At 46.6% G+C, this 21,916-nt stretch overlaps 1 protein-coding gene and 1 pseudogene across 2 annotated transcripts in view; both read right to left on the reverse strand.

Moving 5' to 3' along the window:
• Positions 1 to 854: 854 nt before the first annotated feature.
• Positions 855 to 2,948, reverse strand: LOC106978508 (60S ribosomal protein L23a-like; annotated as a pseudogene).
• Positions 2,949 to 3,991: 1,043 nt separating this feature from the next.
• Positions 3,992 to 21,916, reverse strand: part of NOTCH2 (notch receptor 2) — a 163,215-nt gene continuing 145,290 nt past the window's right edge. For both annotated transcript variants that reach the window (XM_027058256.2, XM_027058257.2), the window contains exons 24-34: positions 19,297 to 19,409; positions 17,876 to 18,381; positions 16,162 to 16,509; positions 15,273 to 15,415; positions 14,863 to 15,073; positions 14,335 to 14,431; positions 12,523 to 12,691; positions 11,597 to 11,898; positions 10,674 to 10,821; positions 9,936 to 10,033; positions 3,992 to 8,582 (exon numbers count right to left, since the gene is read on the reverse strand). In XM_027058256.2, coding sequence (XP_026914057.1) covers positions 7,194 to 8,582; positions 9,936 to 10,033; positions 10,674 to 10,821; positions 11,597 to 11,898; positions 12,523 to 12,691; positions 14,335 to 14,431; positions 14,863 to 15,073; positions 15,273 to 15,415; positions 16,162 to 16,509; positions 17,876 to 18,381; positions 19,297 to 19,409 — 3,524 coding nt within the window. In that variant the 3' untranslated portion in view covers positions 3,992 to 7,193. The remainder of the gene's footprint in view (positions 8,583 to 9,935; positions 10,034 to 10,673; positions 10,822 to 11,596; positions 11,899 to 12,522; positions 12,692 to 14,334; positions 14,432 to 14,862; positions 15,074 to 15,272; positions 15,416 to 16,161; positions 16,510 to 17,875; positions 18,382 to 19,296; positions 19,410 to 21,916) is intronic.

Here is a 21,916-nt window from a genome sequence, read left to right on the forward strand (position 1 = left end):
CTGGGTGGTGGGGCACCTGGGTGGCTCAGTCAGTTGGGTGTCCAATTCTTGTTTTTGGTTCAGGCTGTAATCTCACAGTCATGGAATTGAGCCCTGGGTCAGGCTCTGTGCTGGGCATGGAGCCCCTTAGGGCTTGCTCTCTCTCTCTCTCTCTCTCTCTCTCTCTGCCCCCACCCCACTTGTGCACTCTTGAGAGAGGGAGAGGGAGGAAGGAGGGAAGGAAGGAAGGAAGGAGGGAAGAAAGGAAGGAAAGAAGGAAGGAGGGAAGAAAGGAGGGAAGAAGGGAAAGAAGGAAGGAGGGAAAGAAGGAAAGAGGGAAGGAAGGAAAGAAAGAAGGAAGGAGGGAAAGAAGGAAGGAAGGAGGAAGAAGAAGGAAGGAGAAAAAAGGAAGGGAGGGAGGAAGGAGGGAAGGAAAGGAGAGAGGGAGGGAGAGAGGGAAGAAAGGGAGGGAGGAAACGAAGGAAGGGATGAAGGAAGGGAGGGAAGGAGGAAATGAAGGAAGGAAGGGAGGGAGGAAGGAGGAAAGGAAAGGAGGGAGGAAAGGAAAGAAGGAAGGGAGGGAGGGAGGAAAGGAAGGAAGGGAGAAAGGGAAGAAGGGAGGGAGGGAAGGAAGGGAGGGAGGGAGGAAACAAAGGAAGGGATGAAGGAAAGGAGGGAAGGAGGAAATGAAGGAAGGGAGGGAGGAAGGAAGTGAGGGAGGAAGGAAGGGAGGGAGGAAGGAGGAAAGGAAGGGAGGGAGGGAGGAAAGGAAAGAAGGAAGTAAGGGAGGGAGGGAGGAAAGGAAGGAAGGGAGGAAGGAAAGGAGGGAGGGAGGGAGGAAAGGAAGGAAGGTAGGAAGGAAAGGAGGAAGGAAGGGAGGGAAGGAGGGAGGGAGGGAGGAAGGAAGGGAGGGAAGGAAGGGAGGAAGGAAGTCTGGGCAGAAATGGGGTGGGGAATGAGGTCAGAGTACTCATTCCCCGGCGTCCTTGTTGTCAAGGAGACTTGGGGCTCACTGACTCCATAACTGAAGCATAGCTCTTCTTGAGGTAACTTGCTCTACACTCTTTCCAGGTTCTGGTAGCCTCCTCTGGTCTCATCCCTTTGTATCCAGCAGTCATAGCTCTGCTGGGACTAGCCAGTGCTTTCTGCACCGCTCCTTAGAGTTCCCCTACACCTCACACATGCACACTTCCTCAGTAGTCCTTTTGTAAATAAGCCCCTCTTGAGTTATCCTCATTTGAGTTTGCTCCCACTTGGCAGGCAGACTTGACTGCTGTCATTGTTCTCGACGTGTTTTGCTAAGCCTAAGGCAAAGAAAGAAAAGTTGTATTTTCTCTGACACATTCACATGCCTACACTTCCTCACCTACTCACATACTTCACATACACCCTCTCCCTCTTCAGGACTTTTGCAAGCACCTGATTCACATTTCATGTTTATTTTTATGATTTTTTATTTTTTTATGGTGAAAACTTTTATATTTAGATTTAGCCAGCTGGACTCAGTTTAGATGATCCCAATTTTGTTGGCAACATCCAAAGCATCATAGTCGGGAGCCAATCAAACATATGCTTTCTTTCCTCCATTGGGCCTGATCAGAGTGTTGACCTTGGCCATGTCAATGTCAATGTCATAGAGCTTCTTCACAGCCTGTTTGATCTGGTGCTTATTGGCCTTGGCATCCACAATGAACCCAAGTGTGTTGTTGTCTTCTGTTCTCTTCATGGCTGACTCTGTAGTCAGGGGAAACTTGATGATGGCATAGTGGTCAAGCTTGTTTCTCCGAGAGGCACTCTTTTGAGGATATTTGGGCTGCCTTCGGAGATGCAGTACCTTGGGCCGTCGGAATGTAGGTGACGTGCGGATCTTCTTTTTTTGTATGACTATGGACGCCTTTCAGCACTACTTTCTTGGCCTTCAAAGCTTTGGCTTTGGCTTTGGGAGGGGCAGGGGCTTCCTTTTTCACCTTTGGCGCCATCTTCGTGAAAGGGGTCATTTCATTTTTAAGATACGGTCAGGCAGATGAGGAGATCGAGCCCTGCTGGCCCAGGGCAGTGTGTATTGGGAGAGCTTGCAGAAGCAGAGGCAGTAAAGGAGCTCAGTTCTCCCATTGCCCATCACATCCTGGACTGTGTGCAGGCATTAAGGATGGTTGTTGTATTCATCATGCTCTGAAAGGGGAACTCAGCCCCCTCTCCTTGGGCTATGAGGCTTCTTAGCTGTGGGACTGAGGGAAGCACCAGTCTCACCCCTGGCCTGACTGTGGCCTGGTGTCCAAGTCTACTGTCCTGGCTGTGTGATGTGGCAGGCCTTGGCCTACAGCCCTGCCCTCCCTCTTTGGAGATCATAGTTGGGAGAGCCCTGGATCCTCCCGCCACAATCAAGGGTGAGGTTTTTAGGCTTGTGATTGCAGTGGTAGGATGTGGAGAGCAAGCTAGTGGCCTGCAGCTCAGATCCAGAAAGCAGGTTTCCAGCAAGTTAGCTCCTAAATAGTCTGAAGAGGCCAGTCCAGCTCTGAGATGCCAGCCTGCAGAGGACCAGACTTAGGCAAATCATTCCTTAGCTCTCAAATTCATTTTCCTGTTATGCTATTACAAAGCCTAACATGAAGACTCAAATGTGTTTTATATGAAATTAGAAAGCTGTCAGGCTAACCAATATGTGCTGTCAGTTGTGTTAAAATATATTTGTGCAGATTTTGAATAAACCTCCTTCATCTATTCAATTGAAGCATATCCTAAGATTTCCAGTCATTTAAGCAAGTATTTCTACCACTTAGAATTATATATGTATGAATCAAAGTTTCTGCAAAGCAGGGGTGCCTGGGTGGCTGTCCGCTAAGCATCTGACTTCAGCTCAGGTCATGATCTCGCGGTTCATGAGGTTGGGCCTTGCCTTGGACTCTGTGCTGACAGGTCAGAGCCTGGAGACTGCTTTGGATTCTGTGTCTCCCTCTCCCTCTCTCTCTCAAAAAGAAATAAACTTAAAAAAAAAAAAGTTTCTGCAAAACTAACAGAATATGGAAATAAACTCAATGCTTAAGTTGACACAAGACTGGTCATGACATAAGCATCACCAATGTCAAATATTTGTGTTCAAAACGTCTCCCTGATGGACTTTCACAAGTAAATGTATAAAGGAACTTGGTAACAAATTTATAGGCAAAATACTACTTTAGAATTGTATAAAGTTCTGTGGGAGATGCAGGAGAGAAGCATCCAAGGAAGAGACTTCAAAAGGGAAGGGCTGGAGAAGGTGCAAGGCCTTAGGACATGTTTACACAGCTGAATGAGGCTGCGGCTGGTAAGGGACACCTAGAGCCATTAACATAGTCCAGGGATGGATCCTCCTTCACAGCTGACCCTTCCTAGTGTTACAGAAACCAATTAACTCGAAATTCAACCTTGAAAAGCTAAACCATTAGATTGATTAACACACTTACTTAGCTGACTTTATGCACATAGTCTTTAGCAATTATCCTAATAAAAAGAAGCTTCATTCTGGAGTCAGGGCCTCATTCCGACTCAAGTATGAGGACCTTCACTTAACTGCATTTTGTTTGCGGACTCATCTTTTGCAACTCCGGCCATACTCCCTGCAACAAAGTTCTATACAAATTTAATTTGAGGAATAATATTGAAAACTAATGGTTTAGGTAACAGCACTATCAATATTATCAGTTACATCCCACTTTTCAATTCTGGCCTTAGCAAACACTCCCCATTTCCACCGGAAGGTACCTTGTCCTCAGTAAGTGTCTGTTTGCCACTAACTAGTGCACAGAAAAGTGATTGTCTTGTGGTGCTTCCTATTTGACAGAAGTTTTTCCTCAAAAGCATTTATTTGCAATCTGCTTGGGAGAATGAAAAAAAGAAGCCTAGTGCTTGGCTTTGTGGGATTCAGAATGAAGAGAAAATTATTTCATTCTCGGCCTATCATGACATCACAAAGGAGGTCACTGCAAGACCAGGGACGCTGGAATGGAAAATAAAAACTGCAATGTCACAGAGCTTGACATGTAATCTTTTTTTTATTTTGTGATAAAAATGCTTTCATATAAATTTCATCTTAACTACTTTAGAATGAAAATTTGAAAAGTAAAAACAGTTTGCATTTTCCTTACTATGTATAGTTAGGAATATGCAGTCATTTTTCTGGTTACTGGGTTTCTCATACAAACATATAGTATCACTTTTAAGAGAAATGTACACAAGGAAGGAGCCGTAGTACCAGTTACAAGTGGGAGCGTCAGGTCATATAGTTGTGTCCTCTCAAATAGTCATCATACATTCAATGTGTTGGTTAAAATCCAAACTGCCTGCCCACAAAATATTATACCTTTGGTTCTTTTCTATGCCAGAACTGTGTACCAGCGACCGTAATAAGATGGTATAGCAGGCTTGCGCATCATGGCTGACTGCTTACATCAAAGTCTTTAACTCTCTTTTACACGTTTCTCTCCCTCACCATCATGTAAGTCAGAAAATGATGCTTAACACAAAACAGAAGAAACAAACAGAAGAGTCTATCCCCAAAGGCAGACAGAAGAGGAGTCAAAAGAAAAATTTATAAAAATAAAAACCAAAATTGGGGAGAGGGTGACCTATACATGGCATAAAAGACGTGTCCTATAAAACTTAGTCTCTAATTCAGAACCCAAATAAGAAAGTGATTCTCCATCTCACCTTCACTTTTATTAGGTACTATACAACTGAAGGGTTCTTAAAATCTAAGGGATTGATAAATGCTTGAAAGGCAGTGTTTTCCTCCTATCACTGAAGCCCGTAGTCTGTAATGGCAGCTTTCACATTCCCTTTCCCAAAACCCAAAGGATCCCAAGAAGGAAAAAGAAGCAAGTTAGGCCTAAATTGTGGTTGGGGAAGGAGGAGGCAATAGAGGATCCAAGCTGTTGGGTCAGAGGCTGATACTTTCAGGAAGTGGGGATGAAACAGGATGACAGGGGCAGATGTGGTGAGGTCCACAGTGGCCCACACAGAGAGGTTCTCCCCATCTGTGAATTAACAAATGGGCCCAAGGACAGAGAGTCACTGTTCAGAAGATAAAATGTTACCTGCTATGAAAGGGCTGGTAAGAGTTGCCACATGAGAGAATACAGTTTGCTGGGGCAGTACTAATTATTTCTGTTGATGAGCTTGGGCAGGACTAAAAAAAAAAATTTGTAGACTGCCATGCTAACAGACACTCAGGGGTTCCATACGGGGCCACAAACAGATAAATCACGTTAAGTGGAATGCTCTGACGGGTACTCCTAGCCAAGGCAGTAATGAAGACTACCATTCAAACAGAGTAGGCAATTCACCTGTCATTATCTACAAAATGCCCCAGCAGAACTAATTTCCCAGGTGTCATGACATCACAGCACCGGGCAGAGATGACAGTGTGGCCACAGGATCCACTATTGGATGACTCAGGGACAAGAGGAAGAAAACGATATTCCTATTTCTAGTGTTGACTAGAATGCTTCTGCCCTTGACAGAGTGTCACAGAAGGTGCCAAGACCACAAATACAGAGAGCCGACTCAAGTAAAATATAACCATAATCTGAGCATGAGAATGACAAAGACAGTCTTTAATTGTCCATCATTATCTACAAGGCAACTCCGGGAAAGGAAAATGTCCACAGTAAAGTTTCTATGTTAGTTGCCTGAAAGGGAACGCCACGACTGCCTCAAAACAAAAGGAATGGTAGCAAAAAATAGCAAAGGCCGCCTCATAGTTCCAACCTTTGTACGGGGCTGGCTTGATCCCAGAAAACTAGGTTAGCTTTCTTTCTATCTCCTGCACTTGAACACAGAAAAGTCCATGCGTTCGGTGAGAACCTACTTGGGTGCACCAATAACTCAGACTGCACGCACAGCGAAGGGCTGGTGAGCAGGCCTGCGGTCAGAAACAGCCTCAGAAAGCAGAGACTGCAATCCCTCCACAAAAGGAACCCGGCTGGCACGGGGTCCCTCGAGCCAAACAGAGTTCAGCTCTGAGTGGCGAGGAAGCATCGTTTGAGACATTTTCTTCTATGGAAGGAAAGTCTCAACAACTAAGGCTAGCTTTACTGCTGGATGAGTGAGTGAAGTAGGCCAGGGGTTCTGAGATCTGGGAACAAATGTGTTTTGCACAGGCCGTCAATGGAATGCTGGGAGAGAAGGAAAAGGACTTGTTAGTGGATAACCACTTCTCACATGAGTTAGCTTATCTCTTGGTCATTCCAACATTCCACATCTTTGTCTGTTTCTTGTTTGTTTGTTTATTTGTTTTAAGGGGCTCATAGTACCTGCACTGCCAATGATAAAACTTCCCACTGACTAGGCCCACAAATGGGAAAACAACCAATTCTTATCCTTCTTCCTGGTAAGGTTTACATAAAGCCCTGCATGCAGGCAAGAGAACTAAGGTGCAGTCTCTTGAAAAGGACTTCTGTCTCCAAAATGGGTTCAAAGAAAAATGTCTTGCTCCCCTTCCTCTTCTAGGAATGACATTATGTAGGAGACTGCAATGAATCCGTTTTCTAAAGAAACATACTTGAAAGGTGTATGCTGAGAACCATAACCGAAGCAAACCCTGTGATATTCCTGGGGACACTGGGAGAAGAGGGGAAAGGAGGCTGAAATTGCTTCTCAGAGCAGGAATGATTAAAAGCACGTTGCCCTATACCATGCTGGGGGTGTGGGGGGAGTACAACCACAGAGAGGTGCAAAAATTAAAGCACCAAATGAAGTCAGAAGAATTTCCAAGTAAGAGAAGATGAGATAAGTCAACTTGGGCAGAATTCCAAGGTACAATTCCCAACAGGACTGTATGTAAAATCTTCTCATGGATATGGCAGAAGCCCCCAGGGCTTAAAATGCAGTCCAGGCTGCAAGAATTTCTGGGCTACAACAGGCATCCATTCTTTTCTCCAAAGAGAAAAGAGTAAACGTGGCCCCAAGTCTTGTATTCATCTTGAGTTTCCACAAACTTGGCTTGATGGGTAAGAGACTGAAAGGAACCATGTTCCTCCCACCCCAAATCCTGCAGATACCCAGTGAAGCTGACAAAATTGCTTCTTGCATTATCTAAAAGATAAAAGCATCTTCTTCCTCCTGCTTCCAGAAGCTGATTCCAGAGATTTCTTCATTTCTCTCCCGGATGACCTTCATTTGTTCCTCAGCAGCATTTACAATAGGCAGTTCTGTCCCTACACTGGAGGCAGACTCTTTCATGCATACACCTGCATGTTGCTGCGCGGTGGCTCAGACATGTGTGTTCCAGGTCCCCGCTGACCTCCTCCAGCACCCCCAGGGGTAGGGCTGGTGGTCACATCTGACCAGTCAGAAGCAGAGTGGGGTGATGAACTTGACCACTGGTCAGGAGACTCTGGGGATGGTGTCAGGTAGGGATGCTCACCCTGGAGGTGACCACTGTGACTGGGTGTTCGCTCAGCAGCATTTGAGGAAGCATAACTATGCTGTGAAGGTGGTGTGGGATACTTGCCCACAGAGGCTGGGAAAGGATGATAGGCTGGGAGAATGGTCTGAGCAACCTGCCCATCCTGCTGGGGCATCATGGCAGTGGGAAAAGCCATATTAGGCAAACGAGCCATTTCTGGAATCTGGTACATGGTGGGCACAGGGCCTGCAACAGGTGGGGGGCAGTTGGACTGAGGCTGGGGAGTCCCTGCTGGTTGGGAAATACTGCCTTTGGGGATTAGCTGGAAAGTCACAATGGGGGGCAAGGGCTCCCGAGGGGTAGTTATATGCTTCCCTTCAGGTGGTCTGCTCTGGGGAGCTATGCCAGGGTGCGTGCCCTCAGCTGGAGCCAGAACCATACTAAACATCTCATTGTACTGGGTCTCATTCATCTCCATACGGTTCATCCAATCTGCTGGAACAGTGACTGGATGGAGCCTGCCCAAGCTCCCCGTACTGCCACTGCCTGGGGGAACAATGTGGTGGTGGGATAGCAGCTGGCTCACTGAGGGAAGCACAGTGTTGGCCCCGTGAGCCAAAGGCTGCATTTCATGCAGGTTAGAGAAGGACAGTGCATGCTGTGCATGGACTGGGGCAGGGGGTGCAGCAGTGGCCAACATAGGGTTGGGTGAGGCCTGTAAGATTCCAGGGGATGTAATCATTGGAGAGGATGTGGTGTCAGAAACATATGTGTGAGGAGACTCTAAAGAATCAACTGGGGATAAAGTCACTGAACTCTCAGACAGCTGACCCTTGTCACTCAGAGACTTCTTCCTCCTACTACCCTTGGCATCCTTGGCCTCCTTGGCAAGGTTAGGGAGGCTAGTGGGCATGGCACTCTTGGTATTGGGCCGTCTAGGCTTCTTGCCCATTGGGGTGTGCTTTAGGCTGAGGAAAGATCTGTTGGGCCCACAGATGACAGGTGAGAGGGCAGAAGTCAGCACAGTGCCTGGAGGGCTCGGTGTCACATTGTACTCGTCTAGGAGGCGCACGATGTCATGGTGCATGCGGTCCCGAGCCACATCCCGGGGAAGACGATCCATGTGGTCTGTGATATCCCGATTGGCAAAATGGTCTAACAGGATCTTGGCTGCTTCATAGCTTCCCTCCCGGGCAGCAAGAAACAGAGGTGTCTCTTCCTACAGAGAAGACCCACATAGCACATGAAAATTAGTAACACCCTTGATCATATGTCAGTGTTTCTCAAACTTTTTGTTATCATCAAACCCTTAGACATTATTTCCCTAACTGCCTCCCCATATGAAATTTTACTAGCACAGATAAAATGTCTATCTACCTAGGTACTGAATGTATATCTGTAGCTTAAAAAAAATTTTTTTTTTTATGGGGCGCCTGAGTGGGTCAGTCAGTTAAGTGTCTGACTTCGGCTCAGGTCATGATCTCACGGTTTGTGAGTTTGGGCCCTGCGTCGGGCTCTGTGCTGACAGCTCAGAGCCTGGAGCCTGCTTAGGATTCTGTGTCTTCCTCTCTCTATCCCTCCCCGACTAGTGCTCTCTCTGTCTCTCAAAAATAAATAAATGTAAAAGAGAAAATTAAAAAAATATAAATAAATAAAAATTTATTTATTTATTTTGAAAGATTGGGTGGGGGGGAGGGCAGAGAGAGAGGGAGACAGAGAATCCCAAGCAGGCTGTGTGCTGTCAGCATGGAGCCCAACGTAGTGCTCAAACTCATGAACGGTGAGTTCATGACCTGAGCTGAAACCAAGAGTTGGACGCTTACCTGACCGAGCCACCCAGGTGCCCCATATATCTGTAGTTTTATACACAAAAAGAGTAAGATCATCCTACCCTTCCTCAACAGTCAATTTTGCCCCATTGAGGGTGATGTCTCCTTAGTTGGGAATGTGTGAAATAAAGCATTCTCCTGAGCCAGAGATTTGCTTAAAAGAGCACTGAGCTTATCAAAATAGGGTCCTAAGAGGAAAAGGACTTCTTAGAAATAAGAGAAGTAGGAGGGCAAGAACCTAAAGCAGAAAAATAAGGGGAACCAGAAGCAATAGGAAACAAAACATGTTTAAGAAAGAATTAAAATTAGAGAAAAGAGGAAATACACAAGAGAAGAGAAGTATGACCCAAAACCCAGAGGAAGAAAAGCAACCAGGAAAATACCATGGTGTCCAAGAACAGAAAACAAGAGCCACAGCAAAGAAAATGAACAAGAACAAGAGAAAAGCAAGTGAGCATGAAGAGAACAGAGAACAGGAGAAAGGACGATGTCAAAGAGAAAGGCAGAAAAGGCTACACTGAAGTTATTTACAGGACAGCCTGATCCAGACTGAGTACTGCGTAGGCAGAGGACTCGCCTCCTGACACATCCCTGGATAACCCAATACCTTCCCCTCAAACTCTTTGGATCCAGCTGTTGTCCACGCTGCCTCCCTCTTTGTCTATACTCATCACAAGAGGAGCTATAGGAGAAAAGGGAAGGCTTCGTAATCTGAGGCACTGCTAGGTCTGCCCAGACTGTACCTTGTTGTCTTGCATGTCTCGGTTGGCCCCGTTTTTCAACAGCAAAAGGGTTGCCTCCACGTTATTGACAGCAGCTGCCCAGTGAAGAGCGGATTTTCCTGCAGGGAGAAACATTTTTATAAACAGACAGAGTAGAGGAACATGTCCTCTTCCCAGTATAAGGAAGCATCATGACTTATATAAGGAAACCTTGAACCTCCCAGAGAGAAGCAAGCCAGTTGTCAGTGACAGCCTGTGGAAAAAAACCAAAGTATTATCTTCCTTTTCCTGTTCTAGAAATACTTTAATACAGGCTGCCTAGCATTAGAAAGACATGTAGGTAAAAAGATCATTTGTCTAGGGTACCCACGTCTTCCACATGGTAGAATCCCATACTGAGGACAATAATCTATCTACGTATCACACCAGAATGTCTATTTAAGATGTTGCTCATAATCCCTCCCTAGTTAGGACAAGCTCACTAGTCCTCATATCCAGAGTGGAACCTACAGAGGCAAGCCTTTCATAGACTGGCTTTGGGTTCCAAAAACCCTCACTAAAAATCCCTTCCTATCTTCGCCTATGGACTTCCCACTGGCTTAGTTCTCTGGACTTAAAATGTTGAAACAAGAATAAATGAATGATAGAATCTTCATTGGATTCAAATCTGAGATGGTTCTTTAAAGATCACATAATGATTGTCCCCCTTAGAGGCATGCTTTGCGGGCGAGAATCTGGCTCCCTGCCTCTCGGCCCTACCATGGTCGTCTACTGCATTCACATCTGCTTGGCAGTTGATCAGTTCTGCCACCATTCCCTCCACAGCCAGGCGGGCGGCCAGGATCAGTGGTGTAGTGCCATCGTTCATCCTGGCGTCCAGATCAGTTACTCGGTTGCGGATCAGAATCTACAAGATGAGAAAGTACAGAAAAGACAGTCAACTAGATAAAAGAAAATAATGAAGTTAAAAGAAGAAACAAGAGCATCAGAGCTGAGGCAACCCTGTAAGTTCCTGGAGGGCAGGGAATGCTTGTTGTCTTTGTGTCCATGATTCTATCATTCTCAATCAATAAATGCTGAATGAATGCATGAATGAATGAAGGAACAAAGGGTGCTAGGGGACGCCATCTCATGGAGAGTGATGTCTTCTGCTTTCTAAAGAAAGGAGTAAGTGGGAAAATATCATAACCTCAGTTATGGTGTATATAGTTTAAGATTAATCAGAATGCTTCCAGTTTCCTCACAAGGGTAAAATAAAAGGAATACACAGTGAATTCATGTCAAAAAGACCACCAAGGAGCAGCTGGAAGCCCATATGGCCAGATAAATCTACAGGGAGAAGCTGATACTAGTCAAAAACTTCATAACAGGTATCACTCCCATCTGATCTATTCATTTGGGAGGCATTTTGGCACATCAAAATGAACAGTGACGAAGAATCAGAAAACTGGTGGGATCTGCTGTAAGCTCTGTCGCTACCTGGCTGTTCTGGTTAGGTCAGTTTTCTGCTGCTCTTTTCCTGCTTTCCCATCCGACAAGCAGGACTCCACCATCCTGGATCCACCAGATCCACCATCCGCCCTATTTTCTCAGAGAATTACCGAAGGAGCATAATTGGGTATTAAGTGCCTTAGCAAAGAGAAACCATTATAGATCTATGGGGAATCAGCTCTGTTCTTTACCTGGAAGACCCCCTGGGCATCAGCTGCCACTGCAGCATGGAGAGGGCAGCGGCCCATGTTGTCCTGGGCGTTGGCGTCTGCACCTGCATCCAGGAGACGCTTGGCGGCATCAGCCCTTGAGTAGCGCGCTGCAAGGTGCAGAGCCATCTCACCAGTCCGGTCTGTCTGGGCCTGCAGGCTGGCACCCTGGTAGACCAAGTCTGTGATGATGTTGGCAGAAGAGTCCTCTCCATCTTCATCTTCATCACTCATATCTGAGCTGCCTCCTCGGAGGGAAGCCAGCATCAGTGGGGTGCACCCATCTATAAGAACGGAATTTTCCAAAAAATATTTAAGGAGGAGAAGGACATTAATGTTCAATGAACCCAGTGGCTGGAAGCGTTCTGTTTGAATAAAGTTATTCTTATGGGGAAAAAAACCCTCTGAGCTTCTTGTGGTAATGGGCAATTCGTTTTACATTTGCCACCTGTTTTTCCTCTGATAGATAATGCCCTTTATGGGAAAATAAGAGTGTTTTTAAGCTAGGGCTCTTCTCTAAGTTAAGCAAGCCTTCCTGTTTGAGTTCCTAAGTGCTATGTTATTTTAAATTGGGCAACATTTAAAAATATCTAGTATTAACAATAATATGCACTAAGGTATCAGTTAAAGTAATTTTCTATCCTTCTGCTTTGGGATATTATTTCTCTATCCCATTAAACTCTTTCCCATGTAATCAGCCTATCTATTCCCAAGCATGCTGTAGGTGAGGCAACATAAAATCCTTCCCTCTTCTTACAGAAGTTTACATGTTCTGCATGTCTGTATTCCCTAAGTGTTCATTTCCTCATGCTAATTTACTCTGTGCAATTGGCAGGGGGCAGATCACCGAGGCACATCACAGAGCCAAGGGCAGGCAGGGCAGGTTTGGAAAGCAGGTGTGTGCTGACCTGGGCCACGGACATTCACATCCAACACATCCACCTCCTGCTCTGCCTGTGGAGGAGTGAGTGCCAGCGATGGCGTCCTGCGGATATCTGCAGCCTCAAGGTGCTGCTGTGTCCATGGACGTCGATCAATGGCATCATCTTCTTCTGAGAGCAAAGCCTCATCTTCAGCCTGACAAGAAAACAACGCTCTGTGTTGACCTGGCCCACCATTAGGGGCTGCGGACAAGGAGGCAGTTGTAGTCTCCTCCTATTCTACCTGCCAGGGTGTCATCCACACTGCCTTCCTGCTGCTGCCGGATGTGATTCCTGTCACCCTCTCCTGTGCCATCTGTACCACTCTCCCGACCTCCCCATTCCAAACTCCAGGCTTCAGCCTTAATATACCATCTATTTCACCTACCAAATACGCTATCTAGATACAGATCCCCAAAGCACCATTTCCTTGCTTCTGGACTTCTGCCTGGGTTGTCCCCTGTGCCTGCCGTATCTTTTCCCAATTCTTTGTCTGACTAACTCCTACCTACCCTTCAAATACAACGGGACTTTAATTCCTCTTGTGGGTTCGAAAATACCCTCTGCATACCTCTACTTAACTGACTCTGTGTTAAGTGCTCACAAGGCACTATATAACAGTCTCTACCACGAGAAGGTAAGGTTCATGAGAACAGGAAACAAGCCTTGTTCAATACCACCTCCCTGTACTTAATACAATGCCCAGCACATAGCAAACACCCAAGAAAATATTTGCTGGGCAGTAACTATTACTATAATTTAAAAGGCAGCTACCTTTTATTGAATATTTACTACATGATAGAAAATGGGTAAGATGCTTCACACATATATATTTAATCTTTGAAACAACTCCCTATTTTACAGATAAGGATAATGAGGTACAAAGAGGTTAAGTTTTCCAGCTACTAACTAGCAGAGTTCTGGACTTGAATCCAGTTCTGATTGTAACTAAGCAATGTTCTGAACCATCAGGCTGTACTGCATGTCTATATTCCTCAAGCATTCATCCCCTCAAGCTGCTTTAGAATACTCATGGATATATGCATATCCCAGCCACGTATAGCTATGGATGGACTGTCTCCCTTTTCACATCAGCTTCAGCCCAATCTACCTCTTACTTTATGGTTCTAGTTTCCTGCGCTCAAGATGCAGAACCTCCAAACTCAATGGTCATTGGCTTTCTTCCTTCCTGAAGGGGGAGTATCCAGAGAAGATAAGGGGGAGAGCTAGTCATAAAGGAAACTACTATTTACACACATCATTCCTTATTCAGCTACCATCAGCATGATTCTTAAGGAAGGAATCATGTTTATTACTTTTAATAAAGAGTTATTTTTTTAGGTTTATTTATTTTTTTATTTAGAGAGACAGAGAGAGAGAGAGAGAGAGAGAGAGAGAGAGAGAGAGAGCGCGCGTGCACGCAAATGGGGCAAGGGCAGAGAGAAAGTGAGAGAGAGAGACTCCCAAGCAGACTCCACACCGCCAGCATAGAGCCCGATGTGGGGCTCAAACTCCATGAGATCATGACCTGAGCTGAAATCAAGAGTCAGATGCTTAACTGACTGAGCCACCCAGGTGCCTCTAAAGAGTTCTTACTGAAACACATATGGAGGTAACCCAAGGCCATCAATGACCTAATGATTCTTGCCTTTCATGACAACCTGGGGTAGCCATTGCCTGGGCAGCACATAAAGACTATCACCCTTTTCACCCATTCAGGACACTCTAGATAGCAAAGGACAGAAATTTGATGTGACCAGATAGTGGCTGATAATAGTGGATCTACCATGGCCAGCTTACCTTGGCTTTCTTTGGCTGGGGCCCTTCATCATCAACCCAATGTTCACTTGTTCCAGAACCAATTAGGTTAGCCTCTGAGACTTGCACTGAGAGATTTCTGATAGGACAAGATTATGAAGGGGAAAAACAAGAGCAGAGGTTATGTCATAAACTCATATAGTGGTTTTCAATACTTTTTCCATGGCTATCCTCAAAGACTTTCAGGAGCCTTGGCCCACAAAGGATGGGCAGTATTTTCCATCCCACTGCCCGAGTAAACATCTTTTCCTTTCCTGTGGATCAAGAGCTTACAACAAAAGGGTGCCTCAACATATAAGCCAAGCACCACTGCTTTAATATATACAGAATAGAAGCATCCAGACTCTGTTAGTTCACAGTCGCTCAGCAGGCACTCAGAATCATGGTTAGGTGTGACAGTGTGGTGTGGCCAGAGCTCGAAATTTAAAATCATAATTCAACAAGATTTCCTTTCTCCTCTATCTCTGCTATTACTACTGTGAATAGTGGCGTGTTGGCAAACCGTCTTACTTCAGCCCCACGGCATCCTGTCCCACTGGCTCACGGCGCTTGTGATTGCTGGAGTCTCGGCGAAGGGTGAAACCTTCAGGCAGCCAGAGGGAGCCATGCTTACGCTTTCGTTTCGCCATGATAACTCCCAGCAAGATAATAAACAGGATAATGACAACGGCAACAGCAAGTAGATAGAGAAGCTGAGTACCTTTTGGAGTCAGAGATTCACCTGGAAGTGCAGGGAGACAGGGAATGTGCTGAATAAACCTCTCAATCTTAGCATAAAATTCATTTAGAGGGCATTGACTGATTGACCTCACTGGCACTGAAAAACAGAGCTGCACACTGAAAAGTGTGCCCTTTTCTCACTGGCCCCAAGTGACGTCTCCCCTGCCCCAAATTCTTCCTTTAACACCAGTGCTACTCACTGACGACGGACACAAGAGGGTAGGACAAGGTCCCCTGGATGGCGTGAGAGGCCAGAAGAGCTGCTGCTGCATCCGTGTTCTTGAAACACTGGTCTGAATCTTGAACACACTGGCGGTTGTCAATTTCCAGAAACACCTTGGAGCTGTAGGATGCCAAGGGGAAATGGTGAGTAAAACAGAGGGTGCCAGTCAAGCAAGTGAAGTTAGAAAGGACTGCATGAGCCTTCCTTCCTCACATCAGCATTGGGCTCTCCTATCTCTGTGATGAGGCCATCAAAAGATCTCAGAAATTAGATCCTGTCCTTTTAGATCCTAAATAAGAGTTCCCACCGGACTATGTCTCACCTTCCTTGGTCTGGCTGAGTTTGCGCCTTCTGACTTAGGCAATGCAAGTCAAAGGGAGGACACTGGGTAAAGCGGGTCCCTATTCTCCGTGGTCTCTGCATCTGCATCTGAGGTAGCTATACAGTTGAAACTTGTGGGATACAGCAACAAATAGTGGGGTGCAATGACAGAACAATTCAAGATTATTACAGAGAGCCTTCTGTTATAAATGCATGGCCTTGAACAGAACGCAATGATTAACATAAAAAGAATGGTCAGTAGTAAAGGGATTTGAGGCAACCCTGGCAAAAGGTTACACATTCTGGCATTTGAGGAGGCCGTCCTGACATCCCACCTTCTGCTTGCTCCAGCCCACCTTTCAGGATACCAAGACCAAGGAAAACCTTACCCTTAAACATACGTACTGGCATCATGGGTTTACTGTACTTGGTGGCTGTTCTACTTGCCTGAGCTCTGCATTCTTATAGGTTCAGTTATGACTTCCTCTGTGCGTCAGAGTACTTAGCTTTATAAACTTTAAGAAGTTCAGAAACCAAAAACCTACCCAACCACCTCCTGTTCTTGGTCACCAGGAAGGGACCTGCGTATCATCCTCTGCTTCTTCATGGCAGCCGACTTCTCACCATAATAGGGGTAGACCATGAGTACCCCCTGGGAGTCCCGTTTAATCTGCAGGTTGGTACGGAGCAGGGTGCCCAGTGCCCGCAAAAAGCTGCGGGCATCCTGGAGAAGCTGCTCTGGGGGCATGAGCACCACTATAACCAGGGTCCCCTCCGCCAGGTTCTCCGGCCGGTCAGCAGCACAGTCCAACCCATCCCAGCCACACTCCTCACTGTTGCATCCCTGGTCACAGTGGTTGTCTTTGAAGTGGTCTGCACAGTATTTGTCATACCTAGGCAGGGGGAGGCAGAAGAGGAGGAGAACAAGGGAAGGGCTCAGAATAGACTGCAGTGCTATTTGGTTTTCTGCCTGGAACTACTGTGGCTTTTCCCGCCTATCTTCTGTAGCCCAGATCAGGTCCCCTCATTGAGTCTCCCATCCTGACAGCACAGAGTACATATCCCATCTATGCCACTCAATCTGAGCACCCTCCAAAGGAGAAACAACACTGTGCTCGCTATGCTGCATGGGCTTACAGCCGCCCAGGCAGCTGGTAATCTTTGTAAGTCAGCTTTGTAAGCAAAGCTGCATGCCTGAAACAAATTAACCAGGTGCATGCTTCCTTTTTTTTTTTTTTTTTTTTTATCCACTGTCCCTGCTGCGGTAAGAATGAGCTTTTGGAAAAAAAAAAGGGGGCCTCCAGGAACCGGGTACAGAGCCCTGAGCCATCAGGGCTCCACAGAGGACCCTGTCGATATGGCCCATTTCCTCCCCAAACAAGACTGAATCCTAGCTCTGGAAGGCAGGTGGGGAGAGGTGTGTCCCAGACAAGATACCAGATTTAAACTGTACAGCCTCTTTCAAATACTGGGAAAAGGAAATCGAGTCCCCAAACCTAAATGATGCACAAACTATTTCATCCTCACTCTCCTCCCCACTCTCACCCCTTGATAGTGGTTATGCCATTGGTATCACCTGCCACACTGGCTCAACAAAGAGCTTGGGAGTCAGCAACAGCTGTATGTGCTCTGGCACGTTCTCTAACCTCACAGGTCTCAGTTTCCTCACCTGTGAAAGACCTGTTAACAGTACCTACACCTCATTAAGGTTGTTGAGAGTTCACTGGGGTTAAATTAAATGGGATTGCTAAAAGGAAAGTTGCTATGTAAACCATAAAGCACCCTGTAACTGCCACAGAGACGACAAGGAGAGTTAAGTGGCCTGGTCTAGCTTATGCTTCCTCATAAGTCTAGAAGGGGAAACTCTGTCTGAGGGAAAGGAATGGGGTGAACAGATAGAGGTACAGACCTTTCCATCCATCCTGCAGGCAGGTTATGTGAGAGGCTGCCTGAGAGTGGGGTAACACCACTTCCAAAAGTTATTTCCCCTAGGAGGTCGTGAGAGCAGCAGGTGAGAAGGCAGAGAGAGGCAGAGAGAGGGTGGCTGTGCATGAGCATTCCTGGACCTCTGTCAGCAAGGGAGAACACAGGGCAGCGTGCGACGGGGCAAGGCTGACACCCGGAAGAGGGCCTCGGGGCGCCAGTCTGAAAAGCAGAGGCAGCTTGGGCTGAAGCCCTGGAGTGGTTAGGAGCAAGAACGAGGAACCGAGGTGTGTTAGTGACAGTCTCCCTCAGCTTCTGGGGCCCCTGGACCCTTACTTGCACGTCTTGCTGTTCCCTTGGCATTCAAAGTTGTCAAAAAGGCACTCGGCCGTGTTACACAGCTCATCACACTGGTTGTTGATGTAATCCCAGCAGGGAAGTGGGGAAGAGCAGTTGGCCCAGGGGTTCTCCATGGTCAGGGAACAGTCACCCCCATCCCACTGGCAGGCATGGCTGTTGCATGCCTCATCGCAGACGCCGTCCCGAGCTTTGTCGGCACAATACTGGCTCAGACAGGTGGCAGGAGGGGTGCTGGTGGGGGCCGTGTAAAGCTCACAGTGGCTGCCCCAGAATGGTGGAGAACACTGGCAGAAGTAATAAGGAGGCTGGCGCTGAGGGTAGCAGCTACCCCCGTGCTGGCAGGGGCTACTGGCACAGCCTGACTCGCAGTCCTGGGGGTTGGGGCAGAAGCAGCGGGGTCCTGAGGCCGTGTGCACACACTGCTCCCCTCTCCTGCACTTCACTTGTCCACAGCTGCTCTGGCATCTTGCCCCGGAGAATCCCTGTTGAGATTAGTGAACAGATGAGGACAGCAGGCCCGGTGTTCCCTCCCAATCCCTTCTCTGCCCCACCTCTAGAAAGATAAAGACTAGGCACACGGCTAAGATCCCTCCATGTAGCCTCCTGTACCGCGTCCTAGGAAGAGGCCTCTTCAAGAGGTCCCACGGGATGAGTGAAGACTTCTCTCACTTTAAGAGCTCATTTCTAGAAAATAAGTCCACTGGGCATGGGGGGGGGGGGGGACTGAGGTGGCATTGTACCTATAAGCACCTTCCTTAACGTCATTAGACCACTCATACAATGGCTTTATGGTGGAAGAAGTTACTTCAGGAATCTGGGGAGTCTCACAGGCTATCTGTGCCATTTTGTTCCTATACTTCCTGTTCAGTGAGGCCAAGGGGACAGCACAGGTTTCCTTTTGGTTTGTCCTCACACATAGTGATCTGTTTTAGGGAGGGTTTCAGCCTCTGGCAGTGGCAAAAGAGTTTGCACAGCAAACGGCTAAAAATAGGCTTCCTCCTAGTATAATAGGCAGCTTGCTCTCAAATAGTCCCTGCTAAGGAGCAGCATTCCCAACCAACTCTGCCCCAATCTGGGGGCAAGACTACCCCCCACCACAGGACCCAGAGGTCAGAGACACAAGTCTTGTTTTCATGGGAACGTTCCACCGCTTCCTGTGGATTTCTCTAAGTGCTTCTGAAGACTGAGTCACAGATCAGGGAGTTCACTGTTTCCGGGAGTTTCTTAATAGCTTTTACACGGGAAACCCCAGCACTTTTTGGTGAAGGAGCTAAAATTAAGAAATCTCCCCACCAAGAAAGTTCCAGAAGGAGCTTGGAAAAACCAGGTTTAATCTCAGCTTTGTCCATACTGTGTGAAAGAGAGCAGGCCCCTTCGATAGGCAACGTGGCACTTACCGGGGGACAACGACAAATGAAACCATCGGGCATGTTGCTGGCCACAGCACAAGTTCCCCCATTCAGGCAAGGCATATGCGGACACACATCGACGAAAGTTTCACAGTGACGACCTCAAAGCAGAAAATGAAAAGGAGTTTTAAAAGGCAATATACTGAGCAGAGTGCTGCCGGGATGGGAGCTAGCTGAAGGGTGAGGGATGGGGCAAGAGGTGTGAGCTCAGTCCTAAGGCCAAAGGAACAGAAGATGAGGAAAACACTCCCTGGACCCCCATGCGACTGGCTCACCCCTGGCTCAGGCCAGTACCCCTTCTGTCTTGCCTATACAATAGGTACACAAGGCACAGATTCCCAAAGAGACTCACAAAACAAGATGGGCATAGTCGTGAAAAATCTCTCTAATCTGACCAAAAGAAACAGAAAAGGACACCTCAGCTTTTTTTTTTTCCTTTGAAGATAAGTTTAGCTTTCACAAGCCAAATGAAATATTTACCAAAACTGTTCACTGCATTTTGTTAAAACTGTCAACTTCACAGAAGAGGCTACACCAGACCAATGCATTCAAGTGCTGATTTGTGGCTTAAGAGAATTTTCATCCATAATATCTCTTTTCAATCACTTCCTAGCCTTTCTGGAATTTGATCAGCACTGCTTTAAAATACAGCTTAATATTTCTAGAGTTCATTTCTTCTAGAAACAGTTCTAAAACAGATGGCATCTCGAGACCACTGCTGTATGATAAAGTGAACTAAGCAACTGAAATCAAGGCGGGGGGGAACACCTGGAGGCCCAGCAGGAGGTGGGCCTCATGTGGCCTGAAGTCACTTACAAAGAGGGACTTCTAAAAGGAAATTAGGGGCACCTGGGTGGCTGGGTCAGTTAAGCGTCCCACCCTTGATTTCAGCTCAGGTCATGATCTCACGGTTCGTGGGGGTAGAGCTGCAGATAGGGCTCCATGCTGACAGTGCAGAGCCTGCCTGGGATTCTCTCTCTCTCTCTCTCTCTCTCTCTCTCTCTCTCTCTCTCTTTGTCTCTCTCTCTCTTCCCTTCCTTGTTCACTTGCCTGTGTGTACTCTCAAAATAAATGAATAAACATTAAAAAAATAAATACAAGGAAATTAAAATAGTAACAATTGTGGCCAGCCAGAATTAAGAGGCAAGGATTACGGGTGTTTGTCTCTTCAAATCACAGCAGCAGCCATTATCTGAGAGCAGCCATCACATGGACATGGGGCTCAGGGACAGACGGCCCCTCAGTGCTCATCTCGGCAACAGCATCCCACAATAATTACAAGCAATGAGCTTGAGGGATTCTTTTCAATCACAAGTGTGGAAAATGCATTAACCCTACTTCCTGGTGGTGGGATCCTCATTCAAGGTGGTCTCCAGTCCTTCCTTTATCTGTTTCCCCTTTCTTTGTAAGTGTTTTCAGTGTTTCCAGATAAAGGAAGCCCCAGAGACAATGAAAGAAACAGCAGCCAGTTTTGCATCTCTGACTTCCAAAGCACATCGTGGCTAATATGAGGCTATGGAGAGACTGCTCATACTCTTTCTGTCCAGCATTGCCTCAATACGTATGATGTTCATAATGGATGGTTTCTCTTTTGATATTGCATCCAGGCAAAATCCCTCCATTCTTCATAAATTACCAAAGTTCTTAAAGGTAACATATCTTGAAAATTAAAAGTCTAGAGATGGGTCTGAATGTACTAGAGTCCAACTTGCCAAATTATTACTAAGCAGACTGCTATAGCCTATTATCCGACTCCCAAGGAACACTACTACAGCATAAGGTTTAGAATGACTCCACAAATGCCAGGCAGACTTCTGAGTATCTGGTGACACTGCCACGGTTAGAAACTATTTTAGTCCCCCCAAAGTCACCAAGCTGCCCATCTTCAGAAGTAACTAACGTGTGCCTATGACAAGCCCCTATTCTGAGGCAGAGCTTGGCCATCTTTACAATGTGTGAAGAAAAGAAGCCTGAGAAGAGACCTGGAGAAGCCTGAGAAGGCTTCTCTCTGGAGAAGAGCCTGAGAAGAGACCTGGTCAGCTCTCAGCTATGCAGATCATTCCCTGAAGCTTTGCAGTACGTACTCTCATGAACTGATTTGTGCTTAAACACATCCCCATGTGGACCTACTCCCCTTAGGTGACTTAGAAGATCCTGAGCCTCTCTGGGTTCCAGAGATGGAAAGAAGGTCACTATGGCAGTGACTACCAGTAACCCAGGTCATCACATGCCAAGGGAGGCAGCGTGATGAAACCAGAGTAGATGTAAGGTTTCCGAACACGAGACGTTATTTTCCTCAGATGAAAGAGTTCTGTGGCTGGATCTGGTGATGGCAGCATGGCGGCGTGAATGTATTTAATAGCACTCAACTGTGCACTTAAAAATGGTGAAGATGATACACTTCATGTTATGTGTTTTTTACCCCAATTAAAAAATGGATATTTGCTCAACCACTCCTAACATTCTATTTCTTTTTTTATATTTCTGCTACAGTATGATATAATCAATGTATAACAAAAGAGAAAGCATCTCTTAGGGGGAAAAAAAAGGCAGAGGTGGACTGTAACATCCATGAAGCACAGATCTAAGGCAAAACTGAGCCTCTGAA

The sequence above is a fragment of the Acinonyx jubatus genome, chromosome C1, assembly GCF_027475565.1.
Source record: "Acinonyx jubatus isolate Ajub_Pintada_27869175 chromosome C1, VMU_Ajub_asm_v1.0, whole genome shotgun sequence".
Lineage (NCBI taxonomy): Eukaryota > Metazoa > Chordata > Mammalia > Carnivora > Felidae > Acinonyx > Acinonyx jubatus.